This window comes from Grus americana, chromosome 4, assembly GCF_028858705.1.
Source record: "Grus americana isolate bGruAme1 chromosome 4, bGruAme1.mat, whole genome shotgun sequence".
NCBI classification, from domain to species: domain Eukaryota; kingdom Metazoa; phylum Chordata; class Aves; order Gruiformes; family Gruidae; genus Grus; species Grus americana.
In genome coordinates, this window is record NC_072855.1 from 46,237,501 (window position 1) to 46,260,787 (window position 23,287).

The following is a 23,287-nucleotide window of genomic DNA, read 5'->3' on the forward strand; positions in this document are numbered from 1 at the left end:
TTTTAGGCAAGTTTATTACCCAAGGTTGAAAGATAGCAGCACCTACATTCGCTTTTTCTATTAATATTATGCTGTCATTGTATATATGGCTTTTTGTATTTGTTATATTTGCTAAGGAGTCGAAGCAAACAGTGCTACTTCCATTTTATAAGAGGTGTGCCAGATTAAAAGATAAGATCTATATTCAAACTTCAGCAAAATATTCATCAGAAATTCCCACTCAAACAAGATGATCTTCTTTTTTGCAGCTCTCTGCAGCTGTGCGTTACGCAAACGAGAGGTGAGCTGAAACGTGTCAGTGGCACCAGAAAACTTCAGATTGCTCCACAGAGGAAACTAAAATCACTGTGAAACCTGAAGGGAACATTAATAGTGAGGCATCTGTTCCAAGGTTGTTCTTATTTGTAATACTCCACATGCCTCACCAACTCAAGGTAGCAGGTCAGGGTTTTCTTTCAGAAAGACTGTTACTTGAAGTATATTTCTTTTGCTTTAACCAATTGGTAGTTATAACTATAAGTGGCAGTTTTAACTACCAATTGATTATTATTTTTTAACCTGAAAAAAAGAGGAAAACAAAATTTGCTACCTAGATGTCACCAAAAAGGAAGCAGTGTTATCAAGGAAAAAGCAGGCAGAATGGGACATATGACAAGTCAGAGTCAGTAACAATCACCCGTCGGAAGAGAGCTATGTTGTCTCATATTGCCGCATACTGTACAATTCTAATGAAGAATTAAGAAAGCATAGGTTTTTATCAACTCCCCCTATGTAAGCTGAGTAGAAAACCTAAATGTGCTAACATTTCACATTTTACATCATCTGAATATCTGTAGAACTACTAGTGTAATTGACAATCAATCCTAAATGAATTTCTTAAAAAGACAACCTAAATCATCATATGAAGTAGACAATAAACTACTGCCAAATTTAATACTGTGTTGCATGTAACTCAGCTACTATTACATTTCTACTTTGCTGTAGAAAACCAAGACCATTTGGTTTTGTAGTTGACTTAGTTCTCTGTGAGATACTATTACATGTGCAAGTATACTAAATCTGCACCATAATAAAATGTATTAGAAGCACTTCTCTACTAGGGACATCTTGAAACGTACACTTCAGAACTGCACCATTTTAAAAGTAAATGAATCAAGTATAAAAGCATCAGTAATGCTCTAACTATCTCCCAAGGCTTCACTGTTCCTGTAGTACAGCATTATTGTTTTCCCAGACTTGCCCTTATTTTCCTGTCCAGAAATGTAGTCTAGGAAGATTTTGGGGCTCAGATTTCTCCACGGTCTCTGTCTGTCCACTAGTATTAAAAGCTCTGGTAGTACGAAGAGTCATTGAAAGTTTTCTAACATCTAAATATTCCAACTATTACCAGAATCTACATCACCACAGCTGGCTTTTTGAAAGCTCTCTCACAAATCTGTTGCTGCATATCCTGATCTGTTGATCTACACATACTTAGTACACCCATTAATATCAGAAGGGTTGGATATGCTCAGCGTGACTGGAATGACTGAGAAAAATAACTGTGTGCTGAAGGCACAGTGGGTTTTTCAAGTTCTTTAAACATCTGCCATATTGCGTATGCGCTGTTCTTGTTCCATCCACGAAGATCCTAAAAAATATAATCCTAAAAACTAAGGGAATCCTAAATAATGGTATATTGCGTCATCTTTGAAAAGCCAGTTCACAAAGTAAATTATCACTGTATACTGTATCAGTAAACATCCAGTATTGCACTTTTCTCTGCCTATAATTTACCTGATACCTGCACAGATACAGCTTAGTGCTGTATCTATAGCAAAGACCATTCCATGCCTGAAAGAGACTCCCACCTGCAGATCCAAGTCAGTCAGGCCATTTAATGTCCGAGAGACTCCATCAGCTTCACCAGAGCATACAAAGAAAGTCTAAGTGCACAGCTTTCTACCGTCTGTTCCTCGAGTCCTGCTGCTGTTGCTCGCTTCCCTAGAAGCAGAGCTACCAGTGTTTAGCTCTGCAGGGTGCTCAATCTCCTCCTTCCTTAGCCCACTCAGGGTTGGACTCAAAAGTCCCCAGCCTCATATGAAGGAACTCAATCTTCCCTGAAATCTCATTCTCTAAACTTATTCTCTAATTCAACCCAGATGCTCCATCCCCTTCCTGTCATAGGTCAACATTGATTTGGCAGCATACATCCAACTTGATGCATGGGATTTACCACTACAAACGAAGCAAGGGACATCGAGCTTCTGACACCGTTATAAAAATGATTACAGTGATACTTCACGAATTACCATGGGTTTGCTTTACAAAGGGGGAAACTTAAAGTTGGTTTAGAGCTGCCTTACATGGTTCAGTTCAACCCAAAGCAGACAACACGAATTTGGGAGCCTGTCATTACAACTTCCATTAGAACGCATTTAGTTCCCATGTTGTAGAAGAGAAGAGGTTACACTGACACTTGAAACATTATTTTGTTCTTGTACAAACATTCAAATACGAAATAAATAAGCATTCTTTGTTCCATTTAAGAAACTGTCATGAACAAGTTCATAAACTGACTTCACTGCCTTTTCTTACTCCATTGTTTCCAGTGTATTAAAATGACCTTTTACAGGTTTTTATATATATCACGCAACAGAGGTCTAGCAAAGTCTGTTCTGCTTCTGTCATTCAGCCTCAAAAAAATGCACCTCCCCATTTTCCCCTGTCACTTCACAGAAATCCGATCACAACAGGTAAGTGAGAAGGATGAGGGAAGTCCATGACAGACTGAGGTGCTGGATGGCTGAAAGGGAAAAGGTGCAAGGAAGACTTCCCAAATGGTCAAGTGTTAAGAAGAAACCTCCCACTAGATGGCTCACAGGGTCCTTGCCACACAAATGAACGTAGGGATACCTGACCCAGCAACCATGGAAATAAAAATCTGTAATGAGAAATGTCACCAAAAAATAACATTCAGATTTTGCCATGACTGCACAGTCCTATGCAGCCATGAACACTGAAAAACATCACACTGGAATTCATACAGCTCAGAGTCTTGATCCCTACCTAGTCATTGACCTTGTCTAGACTCAAAAAACAAGGCACTACTAGGGGATCCTTTTGACTTCTAAGGTTTTTATTTATATTGCTACACAATATATTTAGTAATACATTCTGTTTTCAGAACTGTGTCATTGCATTTCCTTCATTATTTTGTTTTCAGACTTTGTTTTTTATTTGAAAGGTAGAGCTAAAGGATGTAGAAAAGGGCAGTGTTAAGAGACCTTCATCTAGTGTTCTGTGCATACACACAATCACACTCACTGATAAAGCCAACATTATCTGATAGTTAAAAAAAGCATGTACACTTACCCTAATTCAAATACATTGTGGGTAAAAAAAAGTGCACATCATTGTTATTTAAATTTGGCCAGTGCTATAGTTGACCATATATTTTATTCCTATGCAAATGATCTTCTGCACTTGGAAAAGCATGCAGTCATCAGCAAGAGCGGACTAAATCATGAGGATACAGAATTCTTGTGAATGCAGGATGCTCTGTGTGCAAGTTGGGCTTTCACATCTCTTTCTTATATCCCCTTTCTTTAATGGCAACAAACACCTAAAAGGACAGCAGTGCTCCATAAAAACCACCACAACTTTCTACCATGTGATCCAAACAACGGAACCATTACAGATTGCTATATTATTTGACTACAAGAATGCAAGAATACGGAAATAATCTGCATTGCTCTTAACTACTGTGGCTGATGGCTATTGCAATGTGACACTCCAGTGTATATATGACATGTTGAAAGCCAATTATAACTTTGGTATTACAATCAACACCAACGTGACAATACAAGACCCTAATATTGAAAATGAACACTTTTTCTCCCATTATTTACTACTGTTATGAAAATACAATAATATACAAAATATACAAAATATACAAAAATGCCCCAGGAGGTAACACTTTTCTTTTTAATATCATGTCACCACTGGGTATTTTGACCATGAAAATTATTACTTTTACAAAGTACACATCCCATTTAAATGTAAAATACTGCCTTCATTAAGAAACTCATTAGGAAATTAAATTATGCAAAGCTTTATCAAATTAATTAACTGCATTTTGTGGGTCATCAGATAACTTTTCCCATTCGTCATTCAAAGACCTATTATTCTTAAAATTGGGGTGCTGTAATTAGTATGTCATTAACAGAAATAGCTCCCCAGACTACTAACATTCTGCTAGACCATGGTCTTGTACTGCAGGAGCAGAACTTTAATTCTTAAATATGGTTTATGTAATCATCTTGTTGACCTTCCATACCAAATAAAAGGACAGGAACTGGTATTGTCACCAGTAGCTAGAAAGTGTAACAACAAATGAATTTTTACACAGTACATGCAAAAACCACAGGAAAGGACAAAACTAGTTTTTCAGCCTCTTTAATTAGCTCAAGATTAAGTACTTTAAAATGCATAACCTTGTTTATATTGGGTGACTATTTAAGGTGAATGAAAGTCCAAATAGATGGAAGATCTAAATTTTGTAATATATCAATCATTTTCTTCAGTACTGGTAAAATTAGTTACACATTCTTAAGATGCAGTTTTATGGCTTTTCAGTTTCCATTACTTAATTGAGCCACCTAAAATATCCTTATTACATTTGGTCTTATTAATAAAAGTTGTAAAACATTCTACCTCAAGAACTTATTCCTCAAAAGCCTACTTAAAATAATTTTTCCAAGAATGTGCAAAACATGGACCTTATGTCATCATCATATTCGTCATGTAATTTAAAGAGTTAAGTGTTCAAGATGGCTTGTCTTACAAAGGGATGTTAAAGTTTCAAGACCATTTAACTGAAATGGTCTTGAAATACTTGCTGAAATGACTCCTCCTCTGAGACTTATTAATTTGAATTTCAACAGAATCAAAATTCCTCCCCATCATTCACCATATTCATAAAATCAAAGCAGACCATTTCAATCTCATTTCATGAAAAACTTAGACAAATGTGACACAAACTGATTTCCACAATGATGACCTAAATCCATCTGTTCTTTTGAAGAGCTGGTCACAAGGAAAATCCGTTGTCCACTCCTAGAACTAACTGTACTGTAATAAACCTACTGATAGAGGGACAGCTGTACTATAGCCATATTGCAGTATCTACTACTATTGCTTTGCTACGTCACTGTAATACAAATGCAGATTTGTAAGTAGGATCTTGATTTGATCGGGGAAATGTGATAACATAAAGGAAACAGTATGTCATATAAATCAAACTGAAAAAAACCCATCAAACAGCAGCAGATTTTTGAATCTCATGAGTGAAAAAAGAATGGAAGAAAGGAAAGTATATCTGTTGTGTGGTGAGAAGAAATGCAGAAAACAAACACAATCTACACATAGCACCATAAACTAAATACTTCAGTTTTGTTTTTGAAGAGATTAACATAAAGGAAGAGTAAGTATTAGGAATGAGGATACAGAAATGGAAATGATCAAAAGACAAAAGAACTTATTGCACCCATACTGGGGGAGGGGGAATAAACTAAATCCCAAAACACAAAAGTACTTTCTCAAGCAATTACCAATCCGTAGTGAACCGCAGGTGCTATTCCCAGAGTCTAGAACTGTAACTGCCTGGACTTAACAAGACTGAAAAAGCATTCAAAGTGACTGCCGCTCTTTTGGTCTGAAGTACTACATGCATGCACAGCTTCAGATGACACTCTGGAGTGCAAACATTTCAAGACAAAAATTACTAGGATTTGTAAGAAAGGAAATTGGGATATGAAAACACGTCAAGCCAGACAATGGGAAATTACTTTTTATATATGAGAAGTGGAAATTCCTGAGTACTAGAATCATCGAAATGAAATGAAACTTTCCAGTTCAAAAGCATGGTCCAGCACTTTGGGATCAATAAGAAAATCTGCAATAAAATTGAAGACCTTCAGTTGATAAAAACAGAAGAAAAGAAATGCAAATCTACCACTACAATCAAAATTATTACCAGAAAACAGTGTGATACAACTAGGAGAAAGGTATTTCCAGAAAAGACAGAGAGAAACACTAATGCCTTTATTCAAAGCATCGCTGAGATCTCAGGTGGCATATAATGTAATGTACACCTCTCTTCATCCACATCCAGGAACAATTAATTCAAACAACACTCGCACACAGAAGAGCTACAAAATGATCGAGGACCAAAATGCCTTGCTTGGAAATCAAGAAAAAATAAAGTTTTGTTGATAGAGATGAACACTCAGAAAAAAACCCCCATACTTGCTCTGTATGAATGCATCAGGAAAATAAACACTGAGAAGAAAAAAAAATCTACATAATAACTATTGATGTACTGTAACAACTGAGGATAAACTAGTTATAAATACATTTAGGCTGGAATAGAAGAGAATGTTTCTAACCCCAACAAGTGTGGTATTGTGGAATGATCTACCCCTAGGAGTAGTGCAAACAGAACTTATTTATACTTAGAGTGTATCAATTTATAAAATAAATTACACAACACTGGAGAAGCTTCAAACTATACTGCTGCAAATTCATTTTTGCCTAGCGTAAAATTACCTACTACACAGCATACTTTGATTAGAACATCTAAGAAAACTTGATCAAAACTTGAAAGAGAAGATCAGGGAATAGTATGTTTCTTTTATTAAACATAATTTGTCTTTACGAACAAGGAAGGAAAATTCTGTTAGAAAGGAATAAATTTTATTTTAATAAATATTATGCAAATACTAATTTGAAATTAAACTTTCTGAGTAATATATGTAACAAGGTTTCTGAAGCAGCACAGTGTTTTAGTCCCTAGGCTCACTGAGCCGTCTGCAAGACATTAGGATTTTGGCTAATGTGGAGAGAGAAGAAAATGAAACTCAGGGAAATAACAGAGAGATGCTTTGAGGTAAAAAAGGAAGTATTGATTACTGCATTCTTTCTTTTAAAATGACTTTCACAATGGCCTAAATCAATTCTTTTGTGTTTTGCCCAGATGCAAGGACCTCAAAAAACCCCAAGAAAATAACTGAAAATTCATCACTTGAACCATCTAGACCACAAAAAAATATAACCATACCTTCATTAATATGGTATGGGATGCAAAGGGCAGCCTTTCCATTATCTCAGTGCTCAGATCTACCTCTCCTCAGTATTTCAGCTACGTGCTTTCTTCTGTCAAACTTAAAAAGCTAAACCCATACTCTCTAATCATATCTCCTTCAGATTCATGAAATGCCAGCACTGCAGCCCCTGCCTCTTAAAGTACCAAGTAGAGTCCGTGGTAAAAGCTACGGAAGATTTCATAACTGAGTCTTTTGTCTCCTTCGCTTCTCAAAGGCTTCTGCGGAGCTAGTCAAAATTTAACTCTGGAAACATATGTTCTATAATTCTTCTACATCTCAAACTTCAGAAATTGAGGCTGAGGTATGATTCATGATTTTTTACCTCAATGCCATTTAAAAGACCAGAGTGTTTCTTCTCATGGGTTTTAGAGATTTCCTGTGGGGTTTTTTTTAGAAGCTTGAATAGCTTGATGAGCATAGAGACAGATTGAGGTTCACAGACAGACTGCTGTATGCTTTCTTTTTGCATAACCTCTTGTAATACAATCATCAATTTAAATACCTTTGTAAGGTAAAAAATATTTCAAAGTACTCATATATCTAAAGACACTGGATTGTGTTGAAGATCCTCAGAAAAGACACTACTACTAATATTCATGTCAAATTTTCTTTGCCTCCCAACAGACAACATTTTTGCAGGAGAAATTATTCAAAGGGTCTTGTCAGCTCTTCTCATGTTTGTTGCTGGCTTTTCACTATGGAAGAGGACTTCTTATAAGGTCCCTTCCAACCCAAACCATTCTATGATTCTATGATTCTATGATACAGTAAGGATTAGCATCCTTCCGGCATCTCTCCCATGCCCAACTTTTCATTCTGGAACTCTTGCCTCTTAGGCAAGAATAAGCAACTCTTGCATAGTCTTTTCAGTGAAAGCTAAAGAATACTTCTTTGTCATGGAGCAGTTCTGCTTGCTTTTACTTTGGCAGAGGATCTACTCTTAATGGCAACCAAAACAGTTAGAACGAAACAGATTGGTCTGTGCATGTCACGCTGTTGGTTCAAAAACAGGTACATATAAGAAGAATTTAAATTAAAACTAACGCAGACAGAATGTAAATTAGTCTAATTATTGCTCTGCATGTCAATTTTTCTTTTTGAGATGCCTTCTTACCTTACACATGGGACTAGTTACAATTCATCTTTTAAAGTGGAAAAAACCATAGTATGATTGATTTCATCTGTCTATCAAGCGTGTACATATTTTTGATGAACAGAGCTAGGCATAGAGAAAAAAACATGATTGAATTGTAAAAGTAATTAGCTTTTGTTCTCTTTATATCACTTTGATATTAATTTTCAATATGCCTTCAAGCAGGTGGAAAGCATGGAAATGTTCCAGTGAATGTTAAGCTTGCATACTTACGCAGTTGTACTTTGTTTCTTTCTTCCAGTGCCATAGCCCAAGAAAGTAAGCAAGGCAACCTCAGGAGTTAGCGCATATAGACATTGCTTTAAAATTAACTTCTCCAGTGAGCAGTAGTCTGTCTTCTTGGGTTAGCAACTTTTTTTCCCTTCAAAGTTCCACTATGTGTCTTGGCTAATACATACATCAACATTATTTACAGCAGCTGCTGAGAAATCACTGAAGTTAAAAATACTGTGTGACTGTGGATAGTGTCAATAGTACGTACCGGAGTGATGAAATTCCACTGCCCCACCATTTACTGCTCCATCAAATAGTATCTGCAGTCTGACAACTATAGAGATGACGCGCCTGTACAAGATCAACTGAAATGACTCCTGGGTCTTCCAAGCTGTGCTTCCAGTCCTATTCACATTCTCACCACTACAATCCACTACTGATTTAAGAAAAATGATGCGCTTCTGGAAAACCACAGCCACACACATTTTCTTCAATGCTTTGCCCATTACTTCAGGTTGTAAACCCAAGAGAAAATGCAACAGCAATGCACTATATAGCTTTGCTCAGGCTTTCAGTTGCACTAAGAACTCTAAAAGCACTATCCCTAAGACATATGCACTAGTAAGTATCAGAAGTGGTAAGTATCCCAACTTAGTGGAACCAAACTGTGAAGACTTGGATTGTACTTGCAGTTCTCCTAGTAGCAACTTTGAGATCTCCTGCAGAAAACTACCATATAACCAAGAGACTTGATGGATCTGCCATTGAAGAAAAATTGTGTATCTATAACATTATTACTAAGAAGTAATAGTTGCCTGCTGATGTTTACTGCTCAGCAAAGCTCTGTCATTACCTTTTTCTTTTTTCTTTTAAAAATACTTTTAAACCCATTATTTCTGCACTGATATTTTCTACGCGGGATGTACCGAGCTTCTGCTTCTCATCTTAAAGTAGCACTAGGAACACTAGAGTACAATGTCTTTTCATCCCTTTTTCTCAGTTATGTTTCTTGATTCTGTGCCAACTGATGCTGTACTCACTGTTTGCAAGAGTATCTCCTACTAGTCTGTACTACCTTTAAAGCTAGGGACTATGTACCTAAAATAGGGGAAGTGCAAAGGTAAATACATCTCTTGTCCTGAGTGCCAAGGGTGTTAACTCCAAGACAAGTGATACAAAATAGCTTGTACGCCTACGCCCATACTGTCTGTAGGGTGTGTGGTGAGCCACTATCTTTGCCCCACTTGGGTTTTTCTAACCTATGTCTGGATTACTCTATTCACCATGGTAGCCACTGGAGCCAGCCACAGCCATTGTACGTATGTACCTACGTACATCCTCTAGGTGGCTGAAAGCCTAGAATCCTAAACCAAAACAGAGAACAAGCTAATGTGACATCCCTGACATACCCAAGCTAATGTAACATCCCAGTGAGTTCATGCCATTTAAGCAGTAAGAGAAGCTGGACAAAGACTTGAACCCACCTCTTTCAATTAACATTGCATACATAGATTCAGCTGTACAGGATTGGATTTTTGGAAAATGCTGAGAAACGTCTCTTTTTCACTTGTGTAAAGTATTATCAGAAAACATGTTTTAGTAGCAAAGAAAATTCAATTTACTGTTCTCATCCCCAGTATATAACGATCCCTAATTTTGTGCTGTTCCAGAAATTAGGGCTCTACTAGTGAAGATTTAGGTCCAGTATACATTCCATCAATAGAAAACAAACTTGTAAATAATGCCACTTCTTGACGAGAAAACAGACTAACTGTGAAAAAAAACCCTAACGTTTCTGTTAATTCATGACAGCGAGAGAGAAAAAGCCAGTCCATTTTAGCTTGTTGCTAGAAAAATACTCAAGTCATTTCCAGCTGTTCAAAGAATTTGAGTCCTAATTTCAGGTCATATAAAAATCACATATCCTCTCCAATCCAGTCACCATACAGAAATACTCTGGGTGAAATTTTAGTCTCCTTAGTGCTAAAGACTGCTTTCACATTGCCTTCAGCAGAGAGAGTTTCATTATTGAAACCTGAGTTTCAGGTCTCCAGATATAAATTCTGACATTCTGTTTTTTCTTGGAAAATAACTGGGCAAGTTTAAGTGATTTTTAGCAAATAGTAGATAGAGCCATCAGGCTAAGAAGTTGCATTACACATTATGCACCGACTTGTTTGTGACAGAAATTGCTGAAAAGGAATTTCCAGAGATCATTATAGCCTTGTTTGCACAGAGCCAAAGCTAACTTAACAAAAGGTGAAGAATATGCCCTCACAAAGCCTCCATCTGAATTTTTACAAAAATAAATTACTAATGCTCAGGTAATCACCAGCAACACTAGTTGTGTAAAAGTGTGATTGGAAAGACATATATATGTGCTAGAAGCACAAAAACTATATTCTGATACATGCACATACAAACTTTTCTTTTATTTTAAAAGCAAGCCTAAAAATCTCTAAAGAGAAACTATTCAAAAGAACTGACCTACTCTTAGTTCACATTCAATCCTTAGTTCACATTCAATCCCCACTACAGCCATGACCTAAAAGGTTTATACTCACAAAACAGCACGTGCTTGTATGCTTCCTAACACTTCTAAACACTCTTAGCACAAACCTGATCTCATTTTTACTAGCTTACACACCTAGTTTTGGTTTAGCCAACAGGAAAGCAATCAGCAGCAGGTCTTACTACTGGACCTATTATCAAAATCAGAAAATAATGCTTTTCTACAGTTGAAACAAGTGTGGTTCCTATTTACTAAGTTGCCAGTTAAGTATGCATTACAGGATCCAGGGAAAATCCTAATCTAGCAGTTACTGCTCTAACTATACAGTACATAAATGTTGGTGAGAACTTGTCTCATTTCACTTTTGTAGCAGGTTATGTTTGAAATGTAAGCATAAGCATTTATAATTATTTTAAACCACATTAAACCTAACACTACCATCCTCCATTGGGAAACATGAAAACAACAGGTTTTTTTGTATTTGTAGCACTTCAGATCCACTTCCGTGTTACAGGGAGAGACAGAGAGCACAAAGACAAGGCAAAACAGTCACGGTGTTTTCCCAGCAGCCTTCGTGTCTCACTTGTTTGCTGGATGGATTTCACCATGTTAGCTGGTGTCTCAAGGGCAGCCTGAGGCTCACACATTGCAAGTCTCATGCATTTTTAAAACTGAAATACACAGAGGTATAAGGTGAGGACAGGCTTCCATGGCATTACAAATAGTAACTGGTTTCAAAAGCAGGCATGGATTTACTACAGCAGCCAACAGGGTTGTATCCCATTCCCCATCTGCAAGCTTGAAAAATCATGTGAAACACTTATTAAAACATGACTCTGCATGTTCCCATGTCCCTATTCACTGCGTGACTACCGAAAATATAGCACAGATATTAAATAGCCTTGTTTAGAATAGTTAGGTCCTGTCTTACAGCTTAGATGAATGACATCAATTCCCTTCTCTGAGCATATCTTGTTTTTTACTTTACAGTGGAATATTTTTTAGGTAATTCCTTGCAGCCACTTTTGCTTTGCATATTTATAACATGACCCTTATATTTATATATAGATAATTAAATGTAAGGATAATGAATAAACAAAACCACTTATACTTGAGAGTTAGGCTGCACATATCACATTTTTGTAGCAATCTTTTAATAGAGCCTAGGGAAAACACATTTACATGACTGAAGACCTATTTAAAACAAAACAGAAATCTAGAAAGTAGAAATTCTTACCCTAAAAAACTCTTTAGTGGAGCCAGAATCTAATGTCCCGTAAGCAATTTCTGTTTGCTTGGAAAGATCCTCTGCACTTTCAATGGGAGACACCATCCTCTCAACCGTCAGGAAGGCAGCTAAGTTAGCCGTGTAGGATGAGATTATGATGAGGGTAAAGAACCACCACACACCTCCAACAATGCGCCCAGACAGGGATCTAATAACAAGTATGAAATGGATTTGAAAAGTGAAATGAAAGTCCTAAAAAGGAACACGTTATCAGTTTTATGCAAATGATGCATTATACTATAGGGAAGCATTTCTGACTGTCTCGTAGTGCAGCTCTGCGTACTAATCAGATGGGAGATCAAGGCATACTCCACTACATCTCCTGGACTTTGCTGAAATTGGGACTCCAGAGTTTATTTCAGGGGGAATTTAGTGATCTGGTTCTTCAAAGTTCTGAACACCCTGAAAGGAAACTGCTCCCATCATAAGGTGCTATATTTAACACATAAGCTTGTCGTTCCCTCTGAAATGAATTTGTGTGACGTTATGAAGAGGATCAAACAAAATCAGTGCTTTCAGATAAACCAATATGCACTTAAAAATTAAGTGCCTTTAGCTTGCTTATTTTCCTAAAACATTCAGACAAAGACTGATTTCCACAAAACAATGGCGTATGCTGCTGTGGACAATTTATACTGAGAAACAAATAGCATTATTTGCAATTAAAACTGGCCTGGGGAATACCCATAAACTAAAAAGTGCACACAAGTTTTGAAAGATACAAGCATTTAACAAACTGAGGACTGGACATGGAACAATCAGTTATAATAAAGAAAAATGGTGAAGAAAATAGATTTTTAAATAATAATAATAATAATAATCTGATGTTTTTAACTGCAGCAGGTTGGCTCTTATGGATCTTTGTTTTGCATCTCCTGCTCAAGAAGAGAGAAGAAAAGAGAACTCAAGAAAATATGTAAAACATAATACAGCACACAGCTAGAAAAATTCAGTGATTTTCAATACTAAAAAACTAATAGAAGAGAATTATTGATACTGCCGTTATTGTCAAACTTGACTTTTTTTTAATGATCCTTTAAACTTCGAAATTACTTACTACTTTGTTTCCAAACAAGACATTATAGGAAGGAGTATATAATCTTTGCAGATGTGATTAATTATTTGGCAGAAACGTGCATGCAGTTGAAAGTCTAGTACTAAGGTGTTGCAGTAGCTTAGGTAAGTCTTGATGTGTGTCCTCTATCTATTAAGTAAACAAATTACAAATCACTTACCCAGCCTATTGTGAATGAGATTTCAAACTTATTCTGCCAAATATTTGTATAGCTATATAGACAGATATAACTCTCTCTATATATATACATTAAAACATGATAGTTACGTAAAGCTTATTTATTAAACTGGGAACAAAAATAAATAGAACCAATTCTGGACAAATTATTTTTACTAATTGCTATTGTAAAAAAATCTCTGTGATAATTCAGACATGAAAAGATGTATTCCATGTCAAAACAGACTCACTAATTCACTCTACTACATGAAAATCAAGTCAGATAAGGTCCAGAATATGTTATTAAAAAGAGCCATAGAAAAAAATTCTTTCAAGTTCATTGTAAATTGAGATGTATTCTGCAAACATGCTGTCACCTTTGAAAAATTATTATATACTTATTTCGATACGGAGATAATCTTGGTACAAAATATTTCTACAATTAAAAGATTGAATTATATGATAAATATATATATATGCAAGGTGAAATCACTGACAATGTATATTTAATAACTGCTGATTATATGGCACTTTGTATTGTGTTGCTGACATCTGCTATAAATGACAATAATCTTCAAAAGCCCATGATGTGTCAGCAAAGTCACTGCCGACTTCATAAAAAAAGAATGAGCTCAATGCCAATCCAGACATTATGCTCCCACATGATACTTTATAAGTAAAATTTTTTTAGTGTCATTTGTATTCAAAATTTTCCCATAAGGTCTGTCCCAGTTAAATAAATAATTTCCTTTTTTATGTATATTTCAAAAAGTTTTAAAGATTGATAATTATACGTTAGTATGAACCCACAATTGTACAAGCACCTCATTCATCAGATCATTAAGTACTAAAATAACAATTTCTGTGCACAGTTACCTAAATCTGTGCACCACTTTACACTTACAAAGGTATTACATGGCTGTACTGAGAGTACACTGGCATCTCAAAAAAGATGAGGAAAATGTTGCTAAGTTGTTATCAACTTATCATCATTCTAGTCTAGTCTATGTCTATTGTCTATGTCTATTTCTATTCTTTTCTATTCTATTGTTTCTGTGCTACATGGCAACATGGGGATTGTTATTGCAGACCAGTTTCCAGGTGGTCCAGTTTTACTCAGCACCACCTTCTATTTCAAAGTCAGGAAGCCCTAGTTACTTGTCTACTTGACAATTCTTACAGTGTTGTCACTTTTATTACAGAAATGACAGTAGCAAAAGTGCAAAACTTAACTTCACAAAGACATTTTGCTGGTGTCTGAAGAGATTCCTTTACATATCTGCTTTAACTCATTTGAAGAGAGTTCAAATTGCATAGTTATGGTTTTGGTGCAAGAACAAAAATAACTGAGGTTTCTTCAGCCCTTTTCTACTTTTATAATAAACATAATATACAAACTAACTGCTTTCCTCAAAAATATGTTTGCAATGAAATAAAGTGCTGTTAAACACCCCACTGAAACTAAATCTTGAATCTCCAAAATTATTAGTTTCATGGATCTTTTCTGATGACCATTTACCATCATTATTCTTACTTCACCTTTCAAAAGTTATCAAACTGCGCACAACTGTCATGCTTTAATAGCCAGTAAAATAATAATAATAAAAAAGATTGTTTTTCTACTATGGCCTTGATTCAATAAAAATAATTTTGTAGCTAATAGAGGACTTTGCAGACAACTAAACCTGCGAAGTGTGTAACCAATACAAAAACCCCAAAGGAGTGAAATTAACAGAGCTTCTCATGAAACAATTGGGTCTCGTTTCTTGTATACAGTTCTTATGGTGTTATGTGCCAAATCCATTACATCTTTTGTCATAAAGGCTGGCATCTCTCACTGCGATATGCCAGCCTTTACACAGAATTGCTAAAGTTCTCACACAGTAAATGCTCTGCTATTTCCACGGTAGAACAACTTGAAAATCTGCTGTTGCCTTTTGGGATACACAACTTTATATATAAGAAATGCTCCCCTGGTGCAATTTATTTTGCACACTAGCCACTAGATTTGCTAGAAATTGACCCGTTCTCTGTCTTTTTAGAATGTTTAGCAGAAAGTTAAATTGCTTGGTATAATTACGTAAGTCTTCTGATTTGATTTCCTTAAACCCAGTTGCCCTATTTCACTCGTTACTATAGTTCCTTCAAGCAGCAAGTAGTTATTTACCTACCTACTTACCACTTTGCTGAATCACAGCTAGAACCACTTGTGCACAAGGGAAATAATAGAATATTTAATGAGCTGCAAAGGAATTAACTTAAGTGCTTTACAGTTGTCCCTAATAAAGTAGGTGAAAATCCATAAGGAATTAAGCATTTTTGAAATGGACCTTCAAATTCATTTTAGCGATTTCCTTTGTGAATTTTCTAAAACTAGGCCATGGAAAACCAGCAGTGTTTTGCAACTACTCACATGAAATTAGAGCCATCACATGACTTTTGTTTCAGTTCAAGACTCTCCTATAGAAAGACAGTAGGTTAATAACTGTGTTACTACGTAGTGAGTTTTAGAGGGAAAGTGTTGCCTGTGTAGTTTGTGACCAGTATGTTACCCTTTTTTCCCATTACAGCTGTTGTGAACCATATGCACTGTCAACTGTAAAATGGGAATATGCAGCAAAAACACGGTACCCCTCCAAGAAGGCATGGAATGACTTGAACCTTATGCATTTTACAGTCTCTGGATGGTGTATATAACTTCACCTGGCAAATGTATGATCGACGTTAAGACAATATCGATCAAATACGTCATGACCCATGTCACAGACACCTGCTTTTATTTCAAGGACTTTTGTGATTTTAGGGAGGGAAAAAACATAGCAATTAATTTCTTTCTGAGAGTGAAAATATATGCACCATGAACCTCCTCTGGCTGAGATGGCTGAGACCAAAAATGCACAAAGTCGAAATGGGCGAGTAACCAACCTTGGCGAAATATCGCATCCTTGCTGCATAAAGGCACCAAGGGAAAACCAGAGACTATTAAATATCCCAAATTCATTAGTTGATTCATTAGTTTGCGTTTCTCTTCCATCTTCAAATTCCTCAGTGTGCCATTCGTATGGGCTAAATCTGCTGACCAGGAATAAAACTACACTGACCCCAATGTAGGCAAAAACAATGCACATCCAGATTTCATATGCTAACGGATCAAGAAAGGAAAACACTCCTGGCTTGGACTTCTGAGGCTTCTTGATCATTATTGATATCCCCAGGCTCATAAAGGGCTTTGAGAAGTCAATCACCTCTTCTCTCACCAATGTTATAGTTAATGGAGCAATTGCAATATCGGCTTTCTGTAAAGGAAGAAAAAGGCAAATAATAGCTAATACAATGACCAGAGCAAAGAATGGTGTGTTTCTATTGCATTTCAGAATTGGAAAACAGGACAGCAGAGACATCGGCAACATTCATTTCTCCAAGAATGTCCCATGGAGAATTTCAGAAATTTTTAGTTGAAACTCTTCTTACTGAAATACATATAACCGTATGGTTGGCATATTCCAAGCTTCCCTTTTTATACACACCTTTTTTAAAAGTATATGCCATTTAAAAATGTTTGTAAAGGACATTGCCTTTCACCTGGTCAGAAGGATGAAATATTTACTCCTCCCCAATGTCATTTGCATTCAAAATGTAATTCCAAATTTTTCATGCCAATATAAATTATTAACTTTCTATCAAAGAAATGAGATAATTTTCCTCTGCTCTACAGAGAAAACTAAACGAAATCCCACTCCCTCCATCAGTCACCTTTAATGGCTTTATTATAAAAGATTTTCTTACCCCATAAACAAGTTCTCCAACCATCCCATTCCAGATTTTCGTGTCTGCATCCCTTGCCCCATACTTGCCATCCCCAACAATTGTGAGCTTATATTTGAATCCACAGTGTTTAGCAATTTCTGTAGCTAAGTCCACACAATAGCCCTCATATCGATCATTTCCTTCAAGCATTTCGTGATTTTTCTTCATCATGACGTATGGGGACTCCTGCACAGAAAGAACTTGCCTTAGCTACTTGGTAAAGAGACAGGTGTATCAGTTGTGCACTTCATAGATCAGTATGTTTCCTTTTACATGTGAAAAAAAGAGAGAAGATAACATCTGAATCATACAGGTTATGTATATGTTAGCTGTTAATTACTACTGTGACATGTCCTTAACACATTTAAAAGCTGCATTTTCCAGAGTCATACACAAATAACAATACTTACAGGTATAGTGATTCCCAGCAGTATGTTAATATGACCATGAATGTTAACAGGAGTTATGCATTCAGAGAAGAAAGAGTAAGTTCCAAAATCAGTTTATTTCTCTCATACAGTTTGGATGGAAGAAGGCAAAGGTATTTAGTGTCATTTGTTGTTGTCTTAAACAAGAAAATACTTTCCTATTTCACAACCACATCCCTCCCTGGGAAAACACTTCAGGCTCTCCAGGCTGTATCTTTATTGAATTCTACAGGAACAATAGGTAAGATATCTGTAACTATGCAATAAAGTTCTATCATCAGCAAAACTGGTGATGAGTCGTAAGTCGTATTAAAGTAATGTATCTTCTCTTTGCTCAGTTGTTACTGAACTATTCTTGTATCCAGTGAAATTCCTATGCTAGTCTGTGACTTGTCTAAACTGATAAAGAAGCCGTGTAATTTACAGAAAAATGCTGTTCTGTAACAGTATATAATGTTATTTTCTAGACAACTAGAATACAACTTTAAATGTTTTATTTTACACTTCTCCAGTCCATAGCAGCTACAGTTCTGAAGCATAAGAACCAGTCTCTGCTGTTTGGCAAAATCCATTCTCTAAAACTAACACTGTGGTTCTGCCTCTCAGACAAAGTTCCTCCTTTGAAAGCAGGTATTTCTTTTCCATTTTCAGGTCTAAAAATTTTAACTTTCTAGGATGTTCAATCAATGGCCGTTTGTCTTCTACAGAACAAAACTGCATACTGAATCACGTACATTTCCTTAATTTCCAGATTTTATTTATGTATCATAATGAGAAACAGGTCACAACCTCAAATAATAAAAAGACAGTAGATTTAAACTACCATAATGACGAGAAACAAGTCACTGTAGGACAGACTGTCTTCTGACAAAATATGAGGTTAATTACCAAAATAGTGGTGACAATAATAGTCTTATTCTCTAGTCCTGAAGATTCATTTCCAAGAGGGCCATCAAGAGGATTCACAACCATTTTGTCCACTTCACTCCAATATCCAATCTAAAGAGAGTTTATAGGATGCACAGACACCAGTGAATATGAACTTTCATAGAAAAGGTAAAGCATGTTATCACTATGCCCTTCATTTATGCTCACAGAGAACTATTTTAGCTATAGATTTACCAGTGTATATATTTATAATTATGTAGATAAAGACTATAACAAATAGCAACAAGATTGAACTAATGACATTTGTTCACATTAATTTGTACAATACAGGTATACCATTTTCATTAACATATTAACATGTTTTAGTATCAACATCATACACTGTACGATTGAAAGGGTTATGAAATACTCCATATTAGGAAGACATAAGAAACTGGCTTTTCCTGAAAGGTTTGGAATTAGAGCAGAAAGATAATCACGTTTAAAGAAACATCACTGAAAAGTTGTATTCTGCATTTATTTGGAAGCCTACTTCCCCAAATATTGGCTCGCATTTAGCAATTCAGATGAAAAAACAAAAAGTTTAATCCACAAAACTGAAAGGAAAATACTCTCATATACTACTTACCAGAAATAACAAGTCGTATTTGTTAGAAAGAAATAATATGTATTTTTACTTTGTTCTGCAAGACCATTGTAGAATACACCTATGAATAAATATTATCACAAGTCATGTTGTAATTAATCTATAGTGTTAATTAATATTAATTCCATTACCTACCTTAACCCGTTGCTTAGCATGGCAAAACCTTTAAAGACACTGTAAGACAATTCAAATTACCTTCCGAGGACCAGTACTTTTGAGTTCCATGATGTTTATTGTAAAATTGATTCTCTTTCCATTCTGATCAAACTTTATATTCCCCGTTAGACCTTCCACCTGAACCTATATAGGTGAAGATGAAAGTGGCAGAAGAATTAAGTTTGTTTCTTTTTAGAAAATGCATTTTTTATTTCCATAAGTTATTGATATTCAGTTTAGACTCTTTTCCATATGCAATGTATTATCTTAGTATGAGACATGTTCCTGAGGAGTTCACTTCCACGTTATTCCCAGCAAGATCCAGGCCGGTTAGGAGATGGGAAGGTTCTTTTCAAGCATTTATAGAGAATTTCACACATGCACTCATATCAGCATTCAATCCAGGGAAGCTACCTGTTTCAATGCCCTTTCTATTTCTACACCATGACCCCAGGGTACAGCTGGATTTGCAAGACAATCTCCAGCGTTTCCTCTTCTGGAGATCTCAATCCTCTGTTTACGCAAATTACGGAAAGCTTCTGTCATCACTTGAACAGCATCATAGGTCAGAGCAGATGTATACTGAAAAGAAGTGAAAATATTTAATTAAAAACCAGCTTCAGTTTCAGTACACCTTCCAATCCACTCATTAATCCATTAAACACAGAAACATATTAAAATAAAAAGGACAGTAAGATATACTTGAAATCAGACCATTTGTTCTTTAGTTTGGAGGTCACCACCCTCTGAAGGGCATCCGTGCAAATTAATGAAGTATTCTCCATCAGAATGGTTAGAGACAGCGCTAATAAGTCTAAACTGAAGATTTGTAGCTGTTTTCAGTATGAATTACATTCCTTTCTCACTACAACTGTGTAACAGTTCTGTGTACAGATATGGCTGGAAGCCCATGAGGGTGAAAGGGGAAAAAAGAAATAATTTCCACCATTTAACTTGAGTTAGCCTCTAAAAATAAGAAATTGTTCCTCTGATTACACTCTTCAAGGAGCTGCTTTTATATACAGATCTCTAGACTACATCTCCTCCCACATACATACACAAAAAACCAAACTATATTTGTATATATATATGTCCTTAACATTTATCTGTTAAATATAAAAACTCAGGGCTGGCTATTTTCAAGTATGCAATATCTTGTCAACACCATGAGAAAACAGGTTTTGGGCTGAGATGTCTGGAAGAAGTGGTGCCCCTCAAAGAGGAATACAGGCAAGGAAGAGCCCCATGTTCCTAACCTGACACAATATAAGAAGCTTTACAACTTTTGAGACATCGGAGAAGAATCCTGCGATCACATGCATCAGAAGCTGGGGCTAAACAGTCAAAAGCAGTTATCTTCAGCAACTGGAAAATTTTACATCTTAACTAACTGAACAGAAACCACATGTGCACGTACACCGAGGACTCTGTTGGATGGGCTTTATGAGTCCAGAATGTTGCAATTATGCCAAGTATAGGGGACATTTCGGGAAATATGGGCCAGAATATAACTAGTTGCAGCCTTATGAATGAATGCAATGATCCCTATGAAGGCTATTAGATGCTGAAAGTATATAAACTGTAAAATGGAGAGAAATGATATATTGGCTCTTTGCTTCAATGGCTCAGACTTTAATGAGAATTTTAATTAGCTAGCTGAAGTCATGCAGAAGGCTCTTGTAATTGTAACCAAGGCAGGCTCCTGAACTGAGGTCATTTTTGTATGCAACTGTTAGACCTTGGAGAGGAAGAAAAGGAAGGTGGAACTCTTTTTTTCAGATACATAAGCTTACTGGGTGATTAATGTGAATCTTCTCAAGAAAGTTCTCACAGTGACTTGTACAGAAATTTTTAAAGGGATCAGAACAGCAGAAGAACGAAGTGAAAGACTGGCTGGAGCTGATACTACTTTCTACTACTAGAGTAGCAGTGATTAAGTGGTAGACAAGGATTTCAAGATGAGGAGATAAGAGAAAGGACTCCAACTTGGGTTTTTTTGGGATTGACTAGCAGTACTTCTTTAAGAGTAGCTCTTTGCAGTACAGAAACATATTGTACTACACTACTGTTTTGAGAAACTTTGGATACAGCACTGTCATTAACCACTGAAACATACTTTGGGTAGCAGAGAAAACAGGAACTTGAAATTCAGAAGTTATAGTGCTAATTCAGTTATTCCATGTTTCATTTGATCACTGGGATATGTTTAGTGTATTATCTCAAGATTATAATCCCTACAGTATATAATTACTGGCCTGAATATTCACAACTCAGTCATATATTCAGTTTGTGTATGTCTTTGCCTATCAATATATATCTGTATGTGTGTACATGTCATCACAGATATAAAATCCACAGGCTTTAATTTAGGTTGTCAGCTTTAATCTAAGGATCTCAAAATATTTTACAAGCATCTTACACCTTCATGTTGTTGGAGATGCCATGAAAGCAAACAGCCCATGCATCATTTCTTACTGCTTTATTCTGCATACACTTTCAGCTCCTAATAACCTTCATGGGGCTCATTAAAACTATCTATAGTTTAATAAATAGATGTAAAGCTGACAAACTAAAACAAAGTGAACTCATTACCATAAACAAGAAATGACAGACATATAACTTGCTCATGCAGACAGGTGTCTCCGTGTGTGTGTCTGCGTAATAAATAAAATTGTCGTAAGTTAAAGGATGCATTAGCCCTGTCTTGATTCACTTTGTTTTATACTGCAGATTCATCTGTGTTCTGATCTGGACTATTAAAATAAGCAGGACCACTATTTGGAATATTATTCTGTGGAAGTGGGATTAGTTCTTAGAGCCTACTACTTTTACAGCAGTGTAAATCTCCTAACTTCATTTCAGTAACTTTCAACTTTACATGATAAAATCAGCAACTTTAATACAAAATGGTATAGGTACTATCCTATAGTTCCTACAGGATCACCAGTATTAATTAAAGCACAGCAAAGAATATGCAAAAAAAAAATCTTGCTTCTCATAATTCTGGAACGATGGTAATAATAAGCTGATAACATAAACTATAATATAATGCACTGAAGTGCCTAAGGATTTCTTGTTATTTGCTATGAAACATGGATTGCATGCATGTCATATGAAAAGAATTCTTTCTCCCTGAATAAATGCCCTAATTGCCAAGAAGAGAAACCACAAGGTCCATATGCGATTTTATTAAATTTAAAATGTACTACAGACCTTAATAAAATTTGTAAGCTGCAATTGCAAAGATCAATTTGAAAAATAAAGACAAAACAAAGTCATCCCAGACTAAGCAGAAGATATTATTCATGTGCTGTCCAAGAAAAACTGGCAAGATGTTGACTTTTGTAACTTCAGCTGTTGTCCAGTAATTCAGAAGATACCAGAAATCCTTAACTAAAAGGCCCAGAATCCTATTTTGTACAATCGGTAACTGAATCTTCTGAAGACTAAATTGCAGAAGACACCCTCAGAAGCACAAGATTTTTTATACATGTATTGTAAAGCTGTAAGATATTATAAAAAACTGTTAGCCTGTTAGCCCTGTGTTCAACCCAATGCCTGTCCATGTGCTGAAGACAAAGTTGAGATATACACTTAGAGATTTAAAATATAACATTAAAAAGAGGAAAGCATTCTGTATCACAACAAGTAGAATTCTATTCCTCTTGATTTGGATATCTGAAATGTCTAAATCTATCCTTGACATACTAGTTGTTTTTTTTACAGGCAGAGAAGAGAAATAAGCATTTTAAGGTGTGATTCATTTGATCTGTTAAGACACCTTCTTTAGGATGAAATGAATCATGCCTTAGATTCTATT

General features: G+C 35.9%; 1 protein-coding gene across 5 annotated transcripts in view; it reads right to left on the reverse strand.

Moving 5' to 3' along the window:
• Nucleotides 1-23,287, reverse strand: part of GRIA2 (glutamate ionotropic receptor AMPA type subunit 2) — a 98,853-nt gene that overhangs the window by 6,428 nt on the left and 69,138 nt on the right. For all 5 annotated transcript variants that reach the window (XR_008576880.1, XM_054824192.1, XM_054824191.1 and 2 more), the window contains exons 7-12: nucleotides 19,882-20,049; nucleotides 19,507-19,611; nucleotides 18,666-18,776; nucleotides 17,329-17,535; nucleotides 16,468-16,838; nucleotides 12,261-12,459 (exon numbers count right to left, since the gene is read on the reverse strand). Coding sequence is in view for 4 of the 5 variants with exons in the window: in XM_054824192.1 (XP_054680167.1) it covers nucleotides 12,261-12,459; nucleotides 16,468-16,838; nucleotides 17,329-17,535; nucleotides 18,666-18,776; nucleotides 19,507-19,611; nucleotides 19,882-20,049 (1,161 nt within the window). In the remaining variant the exon portion in view is untranslated. The remainder of the gene's footprint in view (nucleotides 1-12,260; nucleotides 12,460-16,467; nucleotides 16,839-17,328; nucleotides 17,536-18,665; nucleotides 18,777-19,506; nucleotides 19,612-19,881; nucleotides 20,050-23,287) is intronic.